The sequence below is a fragment of the Anopheles darlingi genome, chromosome 3, assembly GCF_943734745.1.
Source record: "Anopheles darlingi chromosome 3, idAnoDarlMG_H_01, whole genome shotgun sequence".
Taxonomy (NCBI): Eukaryota; Metazoa; Arthropoda; class Insecta; order Diptera; family Culicidae; genus Anopheles; species Anopheles darlingi.
The window spans coordinates 50169126-50182041 of NC_064875.1; the positions used below are offsets into that span (position 1 = coordinate 50169126).

The following is a 12916-nucleotide window of genomic DNA, read 5'->3' on the forward strand; positions in this document are numbered from 1 at the left end:
GAGAAACCTTTTAAGGAATTTTCTTGTTACTACCGACGCAAAGTGCAATGCTTTACTCCTTTTAGAGTTCTTGTGCTCCTCGGGTGCGTGCGATGCCACGTAATTTATGAAGTGAGATATCGATAACCATGCCACAGGACGAATCTAGGTGTTTACACCGGCAAGAGAACTTTAAGGACTTTGATGCGCTCCTCTCGGACCTGTTGTGCTGTGTGTGGTGTGCTTCGAAGAAGGAGGAAGCGTCACCACGTTTGCGGTGATGCTTGATCCTACTGGGAAGGATCACAATCTCCTGACCTCCGTGCCAGCGTGATGCTATGTTTGTGTTGTCCTCACTCCCGGGTGGTCTCTGTCAATATTTTTGCTACAATTTTTCTCGCTCACACAAAACACATTCTCTCAGTCTCTGTTCGGTCTCGCTCGGCCGCTCACGAAAGTTTTCAACATCTTCATAAGGTATCTTCTGCTTTATTTCATTAATTAATGTCAACCGCTTGTTCTGTTTACTTTCGCCCGACAGCAACCTTACCACGGACGATGTGGAACTCACGGCCATTGTAACATCAAACACGGTAAGTTAACCATCCTTTTGGGTATCCGTTTTTTTTGCGAGAATTTTCGTTCGTAAAATTGATCATTTGTTCCCAAACACTTGTTAAAGTTTAGCGAGTCTAAGGTTTTTTTTCGAGCCGAAAGAAGAATTTTCTTATTTTCATGGAACAATTTTCCTTGAAAAAGACAGGACAAGAACGATGTCCTCGACGTCCTTCTGTCCATCCTACAACACATGCGTCCAAGTGTCGCCGGTAGTGATGGTCCTTTCGTTAGAAACAAAAAAAAAACATCGTCTAAAAAACACGAAACCAAATGACGACGACATACGTGTAAGTGCGCTCGTGTTGCACATGCCATGTGCGCAACCCCCCACACTTGCCTAACCCACACTGGAGGAGGAAGAGCAGCAAAACGAAACCCCAAAGTCAACGACAATGACTTTGATGGTGGCGTTTAGAGCGCCGCCGATGTTCGGTTCGCTGGGTTTTGAGTGACGAGGATTTAGGTGAGGACATCGGATAATGGATTTCCCTCGTCCCGCATGGTGAAGGACGTTGTTCATTATTAATGGTCGCGTGCAGCGCGCACAAATGTACTGGAAAACCCTTTCCATCCTCTTTTTGTTTCTATATCAGCTTGTTTTGCGTTGTTATTGAACGGGTTGGAACAAAGGCAGACAGAGAGAGAGAGGATGCATTTAAGGACGGATGATGGCAGATGCACTCACGAGTTGAACGTGTTGGAGATGCGGATCTCTCTGTCTTGGGACATTTCGATGGTCCGTGACCATTGGATGCTAGAAGTTGGGTCTCAAACTGTCTTGTTTTAAAATTTTGAAGCTTCCAAATTCAACACCTTTTTAAGAAAAAAAACCAATTATCAGAGCAATTATAAACCAGCAACAGCAAACATTCCCTTTGGTTGTCTGTGGTCTCGAGTAGAAAAAACGATAAAGAATAACATAAGAGAATAATAACTTTTGCAACACTGCAAACCATGGATAAATCTATCATTAAACATTCGATAAAAAACATGAACAGTAGAGCTAGTTTGAAAGGCATTCATTTACCTCACATCGTAAAAAAATTGTTCTATTTTTCATTACGCAAATAACATAATCTCCACTGCAAGTAATGTATCTAAACCAAAAAAAAATGAAGAAAAAGGAATCCTTTGGCGGATAAAAATTTATCAACATGCAAAAGAAGGACGCCAAACGACGTCGACGACGTTTCGAGACAAAGCACTCCAAAACCCGTGGGCGGAAGGAGTATTTCGTGCAAAGGATAACACTCTGCCTGCCCACACGCTCCGTTGGCTCGACTGCTGTTGACGATGATGATGATGATGATGATGGTAAGCAGATGGCTCGGCAGAGAGTTCTAAGCATGTCTTCTTATGGCCAGACGAGCACAACGCAGCCGCATCACCCTCTGTGTCTTCTCGGTCTCCCTTGTGCGCTCGTCTGCCATCCATTGCCAATCGGTTCGGAATCGGGTTTCGGTACCGTGGGGCTGGCTTAGAACAAAAAGGTTCCGAAGCAAGACGAATCATCTGTTGTTGGTCCGTCGTCCGTCCCATCCATTCCTCCTGTTCTTCGAGGTTTCTCGTGGCTTTCCGGGCTCTGGTTTGGTATTGGTGGTGAGCCAGCCAGCCAGCCAGCCAGCCAGCTTGCGTTAGTGTGTGCGTGGTTGTGGGTGCGTTCGATCCGGGGCATCATCATATGCACCAGCATCATACCATGCTCTATGCTGCTACTGCTGCTGCTGCTGCTGGTGCTGCTGGTGGGCTTCAGGTCTGTCGTTCTGATGCCCGCTGCTAGTCGAGTGTATTGAACTGCCACTCCTCATGCCAGGTTGCGAGAAGGCATATCATGGGTTGCGTTCGGCAGAAGTCGTCGAGCTCTCTTCGTCATTTCGGATACACCATTCGGATACGCTTTCGCGCGCTCGCGCATCTCCGACCTGCTGCTGCTGCTGTTGCTGTCGGATGTAGTCGATCCCGGGTTCACTACGGTTTGTTGCCCGGGTGCTTTCGCTCGAACTGGATCCGGTTCCGGTGTGTGTGCATCATCATCGTCATCATCTCTCAGTGGTCGAGCGATAACGGTGCGTATGCTTCTCGCGTGCACACGTGTTGTGTGCCTTGTGTGCCTTACGGTGATACTTGCATCTCTCTTTGTCCCCCTGTTTGGTTGTGTGATAGTGTGGAGACCACTCGTGACCGACCATATCCATAAATTGTGATAAAGAAATCTCCGTCTCCATCGGATCCGCAACCGGAACTCTCGGTAAGCCCAGCTCCCAAAAACATAATCCACCAGAGTGCAGCCGCCTGTTTTGGGGTTTATGGTGACGGTGGAAAACTCCGGGCCAGCCTAGTGGACATTCCTATGCTCTGTGGTTATGCAGATGGTGTGTTATCCAATCGCTTTTCGATTGCACGCTCGTACGCCTCGCAAACAAAATGCTAGAACCGTGAATCGTTGGCTGTAAGTGTGTGTGTGCGCGTTCGTTGCGTCCGGTGGTTGCTCGGAACATTCGGGAGTGGTTCTGTGATGCTATACTACGTGGGGCTAGTGGTCGATCGATAAATCCGTGAACCGACCCAAGCAGCGTGCTAATTAACGGTGAGTTTTAATCATTCCACTATCATCATCGAACAAACAAAGAGAGCGGACGATGTTGCTGATGCTGCGCGTCTGCGGTGCTGTGGATTCCTCTTCTTTTCCATCACTTCTTTGTCTGGCGAGAAGTGGGTGTTGGATGATGCTTGCAAAGCCCTCGGTTCTCGGTTGTAGTCCCTAGAATACCTTTGGTGTGATTCATGATCTCGTTTGATTACCATACTGGAAAACAAACGAAGAAAGAGAAAGGAGCGACGGAAAGCATAAGGTGGAACTGAAGCTACAGCGCTACAATCACTCAATCATCATTTTCTTTTTGATTGTGCGCGTTTGTTCACCATCGATGCTGGTGGAGTATGGCAGTCGAAAGCGGCAGCATAAGCGCGTGTGGACTGCAACGGTTTCGCTATCCCATCCCATGCACCATTCAAACCATGCCCAAACACGAAGGTGAATGAAGAGGAAAAGAACACCGACAATCCTCTCCACCATCTGTTTTGCGTTTCTTCTTCTTGTCTGGCAGCTGAACGGCATCACTGACACTTGTGGTATGATCGCGCCAACAGCTGCCTTCTGTCTCAGTGCTGAAGATCACGTGAGAAACGAGAATGGCAGGTTGGACCGGCTACGAAACAAACACATCTTCAAATCGGCGATCGGATTACCGTTTTTTCGTCCTTTTTCTAATCCCCGTTCTATGTTTCATTGGCAGCTGGCTGGTGATCAGTGCTCGTAGATCGCGAGAGTAGAAGCGTGGCAGCGCAGTTGACATCTCCCCTAGCATCCCCAGAGAGGCTGTGAGGCAGTGAAATACAGAAATATGATGCGTGCATTCGTGTGCCGCATCTCCGCGCGTCATGATGTAAGGGGCCGTATAGGAGTTCCGCTGTTCCGCTGTGTTCCGTTAATGACCTTATCGGTATAATGCCTTTCCGGCCAGAGGAAAGCGAAGCGAAAACCCGCCACCAGGATGAGAAAACTCATTATGCAACGCGGTGCCATTTGTAACCATCTTCTTCTGTCCCTCCGCTTTTCTCTTTTTTTCGCTCTGCTATCGCAATCATTGCATTACATCAAAACACGCACAACAACCAAAATCCTCCGTCTGCCATTCGATTCGGTAGCTCTCATCGAGACCATCACTCGGTACAAGCAGCAGCAGCAGCAACACTGTGTTTAACGACGCTGGAAGCCATTCATCTCGGCGATGATGTCCTCCGTTATGCTTTAAAGCAACAGTCTGGTGGATTTTCGGGGTTTTTTTTTTTGGCTAAATGCTATGTTTTGTCGAAATATTTTTCCGCCCATTAAGCACGGCGAAGGCGCAACGGCGCTGACGGACGGGGATGTGATGAAGGTCGTTCGCCACAAATGCCACCGCAAAAAGAAGTGGAAGCTCCAAACTATAATGCACACTCTTTATGATGGTGATCCCTGGGTTGTAACTGTTTCGATGCAGCGATTCGATTCATTTTTAATTGCTCAAACATTTAGTCTTTTGATGTTTTTAACCTTTTTTGTTGTTGTTCGAAGCACCAGATCGATGTTTGATGTTTCACTATCTATACAAGGCGCCGGCGTATCGAAGAAGAGAGGAGCAGAAGCGTATCAGGTGTTCAAATGGTCGTTAAGCGATTAAGTTACCAGATTTTCTCCCTCGATGTTGATGTCCAGATTGCGATTGGAAGGACGCCCGAAGCCCGAGGCAGCCCAAAAAAACCAGTAGCTGACTCAATTTTACATGCCACGGATATCCCATTCTACTTTTCCGAGCGTGTTCCGGGCTTTTCCAGAGGTTCCAAAGCACCTAATCAATCGCACGGGACGGCGTTTAGTAAAATGTCATCCAATCGTTCGTTTTAAAATTGAATTTGTGCTAACGAACCATCGAACCAACGACCACCGCCGTATCCTCTGGGGGCCTTAACAGCTGCCACCATCGGCCGAACCCGTATCGTTGTCTCCATCAAGGCGAGCTTACTGATGGCCGCGTTGTTTATATACGCCCTCTCGCACCGCCAGCCGGGCCTCCCTCCGGCCCGGAAATGGATCGTTTAATTGACTTTAATTTGATTTGTGCAGCATCGGTCACCGGAAAAGCGTTGGAGAAGAGGATGCTCAAGTATCATCCCCGGGTATGGGTGGACAAGTTTGTAGCGGACGCTTTTGCACGATCTAACGAAAGCGATTAAAGTTCACGATGCGGCCCCCGTCGGGGTTTTTACAATTGATTTTACGATCAGACAGACTGTCACAGCAATCCCCGGAATAGCCGGTTGAAGCCGGTTGAAACTTCCATAAAACTTCCTATCATGTTACTCATCTCATCAACATTGCTGGCCAATTGTCTGCCTGACTATTTATTGGCATTGTTTTGCACGCGCCATTAGACGGGCGGCCAATGTTTGACACACGGCTGATCGTCGCTGATTTCAATTGATACTGACCGGCGAGACGAGAGACGCCATCGAGAACAAACCAACCAACGACTCCAGAAGCGCACAACCGCGCCACCCATCATCGAGCATAGGAGAGAAAGAAAACAATCAAATTCACACGAGAAAGAGTCCACAATAATAATCACAAGTAAATCTCCAATCACCCAATCATCGTCATCAACAGCAGTATTGCCATCATCGGGCACGTCAATCTGCACCACTATCTACCGCTGGCCGCAGCGGTCCAGCCATGTCCAGGGGCAACTCAAGATAAAGTCACTCACCACGGCTATGGTGAAGCGGCCGGTGAGGGGAAGGAGAAAGAGGAGAGAATGGGCGCAAGTGCTGCCCAAATATTTACCCTCGAATCTGTTGAACCCATCCGAGGCCGCCGGGATCGACACGCACGATTGGCGTGATTAAAGCGCACGGCGCGGTCTGCTGGTCCGGTGTGCCAACATATGATGTGTGGCACTCATCATTATCATCGAGCTGAGACGACCCGAAAAAGGGCTGGTGACAACAACAACATCAACAAACGACGCATCCTGTGAGTCATAGCAGCAGCATTAGCATTGATTACAGCAGGAAATCAACAACCTCTAAATTGCGACAACCGAAAAGCAACAAACAGATGCTGCTGCGGCCAGTGATGAGGAAATGGAATTGTTAATGATTGCGAAACTTTAACGTTTTTGTCACGCCGCGCGCGACACATAGACAATGGTGGTGGTGGTGGTTCATTGATGTACTCATAAAGCAACACATGACCGCCGTAGCCACCGCCGCCGCGTCAGACATAATCGCGCATTCTTCATTGGCTTATCAACGGGCGGGATGGGCCCCGTGTGGCGTGCGTTAAACCCCGTCGCGAGGCTTCTCCGGCTTCGAACAACCCCTCCTCAACGAACAGGCATCATAAGAAAGGGGAATGGTGGAAGTAAGTGCGAGCAAGCGCGTTATCAGCTCGGCTTTGCTGGAGGACAATCCCGAGGTAAAGGCACGGCTAATGGTCGATAGGCGATTAGGAAGGGGAAGAGACCGACCATACCGATGAGTCGATTCGGTGAGTCGATCGAGTCGAGTTCGAGCTGACAGAAAGATTGGTCGTTGTCGTAAATAAATCTGTTCCTTTTTAACGTTGCAACGTCTCGACTCGTATCCAAATTCCGGTCTCACTCAATGATCTTTATCGACTTGAAGTCATCGATAACATACCACATTCATTTCATGGTTTTTATGTTGGCCATTACTCCTCTACTACACATTACTCTCTTACGACGTCCCTCGTTAAACCTCATGACGACGGCTAACTGTATCGCAACCAGTAGCATCCTATCCTCTCACTATCATTGCAAAATGGAGATGGTTAAAGGACGTCATTACTAGGCGGAACGGGTGGTAGATTGAGGTAGCACGCGGTATCAGCGGATTCTCAAACCTTCGCCGCTAATCAGTCCACTCGAGAGCAGAAAAGGCAACCGAGGCGTCTGAGTCTCCGTGGCTGCTGATATCAATACGACGTACGGTTCGCCGATAGTAGTGTTCGCCCGTCGTGGCCTCACGAGCCTGCGAACGAGCGAGATCGTACGATGGTCGTAACCATGCGATCATAAAGTGGTCAATCGATTGTGTATTGCTCCATACGCGATGCTATCCCCGATGCTTCGCGTTTCATTCCGTACCGCGAGCACCACAGCGACGGTTGGTGTTTTTGAGGACCATTTTGCAAACTGTTTAGTGTTTTGCTCTGCATCTCGTTTCGTTTTTGTTTTTGACCTTTTCCGAGTGGAATCCGCGAGAGTGGCGCGTGTAAAACGGAAACTAGAGGAAGGCAAGGCATCATCTGGCATACTACATCCCCGGTGTGGTCGAGTGGATTTAATTGAACGCTTAAAGAAGACGACAGGCGGGTCTAGGGGCCCACCCAGTGTGTGTGTTTATCGTCGGACCGGCGTTTTGCTAAATTGAGGTCAAGTCCAGACCCCCGCCCGGGTGTTGTTGGCTGGCCCGCCAGTCAAGTGCATCGTCCGCGTAAACAAAACATAAAGCGTGAGAAAGAAAGGCTGGATCTGGCCTGGCACGCCGGATCAATACGGGAGTGCGGTTGCGTCTGGTGACCGAAAGTGAACCAAAATGAAGAGACACACCAACCACCGGGGAGGGAGAGAGAGACATTAAGCTGGGTCAGTGTTTCCTGCTGTCTTCGCAGACTTCGTAGCAGTAGTAGCTGCAGGGCGTTTGATTCGCCGGAAGTGGCAAATTGTGAATTTTTTGGGTCGAGGAAATGTGTACCGCGCCTCCCGGTGTTGAATTGGTGAGGATGGATGCGTAAACGAAATGGTGGCTGCTTTCAAATGGAAATGCACGATCGATCGAGATATGTCACGTTGGATGGAAAGTGAATTCACCTTTTAGAGTGAAATGTTGTAGCTTCCTTTTTTCTGTCGAAATTCAAAGTGAAAGAGAGATATTTAGCTAATATTGTCATTAGGTTCAATTATTAGTATCCCATAGATCGGGAATTTGGGGCACAACCACACCAAAATATTGCAGTTAGGGTATTGCTTTGCTGACCAGAGATTGTAGACCGAATGGTAATCCGTAATGTCCATCCTACCCAATTCATCAGTCCATTGGCCACTGCTGCTTATCTTCTACTATAACGTCTCTCCGTTTTCTATATTTATCACCTTGACCGATTTGCCATATTTGCACATAATACAATCGAAATAAAAACAAAACCTTTTGCTATCTTGGATGGTCCCAAAATGGCCTCTATCGTCTATTATCGATTAAATAATAAACACCGTCAGGTCAAGCGATGCCCGCCCAATCCAATGGCTCATTAAAAATCACGTGCCACCAATCGCTGATGAACGCTCAGGTGTTCCCTTTCTGCCATGATCGATCTGAGTTGCATTACCCCTTCTCCTTGCTACTGTTGCTACTGTTACTGCTGATCGATCAGCCAAGTGGTGGTGTCCCGTTGACACTTGTCGCGTGATACACGTATGGCGAGTGAATGAAGAAAAGCCCCAGAAGAATCCACAGCATGCATCAGGAAAGGAAGGAGTCATAATGTGGCCAATCGACCTACCAACGATAACGATCAACCTTCGTTTATTGAGGGGAGGGTTTCGGTTGCAACAGTCATGCTCCTAAAAGCGGATGGATGTAATTTATGGCCAGCTGGACATCCAAGTATCAGCTTTCCAGGAGCAAACCGGCGTGCGGACTATCAGGCTTCCCATTCGTTTGTTGGTGCCGTAAATCAGTAATCTCTTCTCACCGATCTCGCTCGATGATTTGCGAAATCGAAGAGAAATGTCTGTGTACGACTGGTGTACGGCGCACATTGCAGAGATATAGTGAGCCCGTATCCGTATCACGAGGAATTCACGGGAATTCTAATCCAATCCGGAACGCCCCGCCAGTCATAAAATTTACGCACGACATTCAATTCAACTACCGCGATACAAAGGACAAGTTCCAACCGATCCCCAAGAATGTCAACGATGTTCACGGGACCGTAAAATGTATGGCTCTTTACGGGAACTTGATGCTACGATTTCTCAAGAAGCCGTGGCACTCGCTATAAGCAGGAAAGTGTTCTCTGATGGGCGTTGCCAGCACTTTATCACTTGCCGTTGTCGATTTTGGTCCGTTTGTTTCTGGTGGACCAATGGAGATAATTAATCCAACAATCAATCAATTTTTTTGAAAGTCTTCGCCCCATCCGTTTTCGTAGGGAGAGGGTGAAACATGGCGATAAGAAAGACAACCGACCGGGCTAATGGATAACGGACGAGGTGTGAGGTGTGTGGTGTTGTGCGAAAGATTGTGCGGAACGCGAACGCTCCTGGTAACTTCCCCGGAAAAGGTGAAGCAGCTCGAACGGACGAGATGCAAAACGTCAATCAATGGCGGACTTCCCCCGTTCGCACAAGCGACAGACATACATACGAGTGAATTCGCGCATTCCATCCAATCAGTACTGCACCGAGCGTCTTCGGGTACGGACGGATTTGCTTGACGGAATTATATGACAGATCGTGATCGAGTGTCTCCATCTGCGAGCTGGAAATTGATTACAATTTAACGAGTGTGTTTGATTAATGTTGATTTAATACCTTCGATTTATCCAGATTTAGTGCCGTGTGGTGTATTACGTTGAAGTTGGAGTAGTGAATATCCCGCAAAACCGTGCACACGATTGAAAAGGTTGCCAATGCTTCAACCAACACAGTGCAAGTGACGAATAGTGATCATCGGAGAAAACAAATTGGAAGGATATCCGCTATTGATTGTTCGTAAATGGAAACAGCGTTACGGCTACAGCAGCATCGTAAACGACTGGAAAGGTGTCGGACGAAGAAAATGTTACTAAAAAATCGGCAATCCTATAGTATCGGCCGGATGGCCGGCCATCCGGCCCATAGTTACTGTGCTGGCGTCGGTGGGCTCCATCACCAGCAGCAATCACGTCAACGGAAGGAAAAAATGCGCCTCGGATATGGTGTGCTGTTGGCGTACGGTACCTACCTTGGGTACGACGGTGGCCGGCTGCTCCCAGCAACCACTTCTCAACCGCGACCGAGGAAGACGATCGGAAAGTCGGTCCGTTCCCAGGAACGTTTCACTGTACTGTGGCCACCAGCCGTTCTCGATGTTGATGAGGATGTTACTATGGTGGAAGATGGCATTGAAGGCGAAGGATTCGTTTGGATACAAGATCAACAGATGGTATGTGTTACTTAAAACCAAACGGACCAAAGCCATCATCCTTTGTGTGTTTCCATGTGCTTTTGCTTCGGCTGCAGATGACCTTCCGGTCCCGGTTTCCGATGCATCTTTCATCGTTCCATGAACTTTTGCTCTCATCATTCATGTGTTCCCTCTCCTTTCGCCTTGTGATTGTCTAAGAAACTTATCATTCACGGGGGTAGAGCACAAGGAGAATCGTCCATCATCGACCGCGTGACATGCTTAATCCTACCGTTCGCCGATCGGTACAATGTCACATGAGGGAGGGAGCGGGATTGTCGGGGGCTCGCCATCGTTATCGTGGTTACAGCGGGAATTTCCATGCCATTTAGTTGTAACCTTACCACAAAAAGCACTCGCACCTATTGGCAACCGTAGAGAGTTTGGTTTTTGTGTTAAACAATTTAATTGAGGTCGATACTTCTTTTTCTGCCATCTTTACCAAACTTCTAGGTCATGCTCATGCTTCATACCCTCATTCCTTGAATAAAAAAAAGGAGAAATATTACATGCTGACACGAAACAAAACAGGGGCTCGTGCTCTACAGCAGTTCATCATCGTCAATTGCTTTATTTTGCGGTACATTTTCCCCATATTTTGGACGTTTTGATCCATCCTTTTGTTCAGGATTGTGGGTACATGACAACACTTCCACTTTGTGCCTTCACTTCAAAAGGCTTTTGATCGGAAAAAAAATCTTCCGCACTCTAAGATACACCTTTATGGTCGCCTGCTGTTATGTTACGGTTGGCAACCATTTTTTTTATGATATGTACTGGCGAAAGTGGAAGCTCATCGTATCGCGATATTCTATTTTACGGCCAAACCACCATTCCTCTGTGAGTAATCGTTCCGGTATGTTAAAATTAATTAACTTACCAACGAATCGTGTATCGTGTTGCTGATAAGTCCTCTCGTGAAACACTATCACGAGGGAGGAAGTGGTGGTAAATGTGTTTAATTATTTCCACCCACTCACTAAAGTCCTCCACTTAACACACGCCCTCTTCAACGTGCAGTACCATGACTGGGGCTAATCCACTCAACCATTCCGGACTCCTGCAGCACACCTCTTGTTACGCCAAGTGAACTGATGGGACCTAGACCTTTGAGACCGATAGTAACATAACAGCGTAACCGGGGCGTGTGATCTACATCGAAAGACATCATCAGCCATTCTCAGGGATTTGTGCGCGGGGGTCAACTCTATAGCCACCGTGGGGTTTCCTTTCTTTTAATATCAACAACGTAATAGAGGCGGGGCGGGCCTCGATTGCTGCCCGGTTAGGTGATGAAATCATCATTTTGTTCTGCCTTCTTTCACCTTTATCAAACCACCTTGTGCCATAAACCAGCGAAAAGGGACACGTCGCTCGTTGTGTCCTGTGACAATTCATGATAAGCAAGCAACCTGCCCAAGCAGAGAGGAAGGATGAGGAGGAGGAGGAGGAGGAGGAGGAGGAGGAGGAGGAGGAGGAGGAGTCTTGTCATGTTGTAGTCCATAAATTTAACAACCAAGAGATACTACCGTTTGTGTGTGCGCTCGATAAGATGCTGTACGATAAGCGCTACTACGCATCCTACCATTAAAGAACATGATGATCACTATCATCAGCAGCAGAGACCAAAGGGTATTTTGTGGTACCGGTTAGTTAAACCTGAGAATTCACTTTTTGACATTGACTTTTCGGATAAGAGAGCCTGGCGCCTCCTTTAAAGAGTTGCCAATACCAGTGGACGATAGAAACGCTTCACGAGGTTAACAATGGCCACATGACGGAGGTGTGCAATCCATCACAATGCGAGTTTGAAACGTCAAGGCTAGTGGCCAGCAAATCTAAAAGCACAACTCACGTGATTGGTGATAAACTAAAAGTTCAAAAATGGATTGTTTAAATATAGCTCCAGTGGGGCGCCACGGGATTGCTTATCATCTCAACACCGGGCTTGAACAATGTGACAAGCTACGCTCCCAAGAAAGACGCCCAGTTGTTAAGTTCCCGGATGTTGCCTGTTGCTGGTCCATCTTCGGATTGATCTGCCATCGATTCCGTCAATCATGGCACTGCTTGACACTGTTTTTCCTGGGAAAAGCTTTAAATAAACAAGATGATGGTGAGTTTCATCGTACCTGAAAAGTTCTGCCGTGAAGATAAGTATGGCTGGCCAGTTGTTTGTGGAATGTCATACATCTCGCTATTCACGATTCGATAGCCATAAGAGGGTGGGAAATTATCTGAAGAAGGAAGTGGCAGTTATATCTGAGATTCCAGAGGTTTCGCACCGCTGAGTAAGAGGGTTCACGCGCTCTAACCTTATCAATCGCTACCATGAAATCGCGGGGGTCGGAAGTTGTAAAATGATGGCAGCAATTTTTAAGCTTGAAATGTAATGTGAGTCATCTAAACTTTATGGTTTGTTTTTTTCGTTTCGCTTCGATTTTAGCCCCTGCAACTGAGAGCCGTCTCTAGTCCATCGCTTTCGGAGGCTCCAGTCGAGTCGGTGTCGTCACAGGTTGAAGGTAACAGC

At 47.6% G+C, this 12916-nt stretch overlaps 1 protein-coding gene across 6 annotated transcripts in view; it reads left to right on the forward strand.

The window, feature by feature from the left end:
- The window catches only part of LOC125957972 (uncharacterized), a 54528-nt gene that overhangs the window by 33573 nt on the left and 8039 nt on the right, over positions 1–12916 (forward strand). For 5 of the 6 annotated variants that reach the window (XM_049691053.1, XM_049691054.1, XM_049691051.1 and 2 more), the window contains 2 exons: positions 521–572; positions 12833–12916. The exon at positions 12833–12916 is cut by the window's right edge and continues 151 nt beyond it. In XM_049691053.1, the coding sequence (XP_049547010.1) occupies positions 521–572; positions 12833–12916 (136 nt within the window). Of the gene's footprint in view, positions 1–520; positions 573–9773; positions 10366–12832 lie in introns of those variants that run through there. The other variant, XM_049691055.1, reaches the window with a different exon arrangement.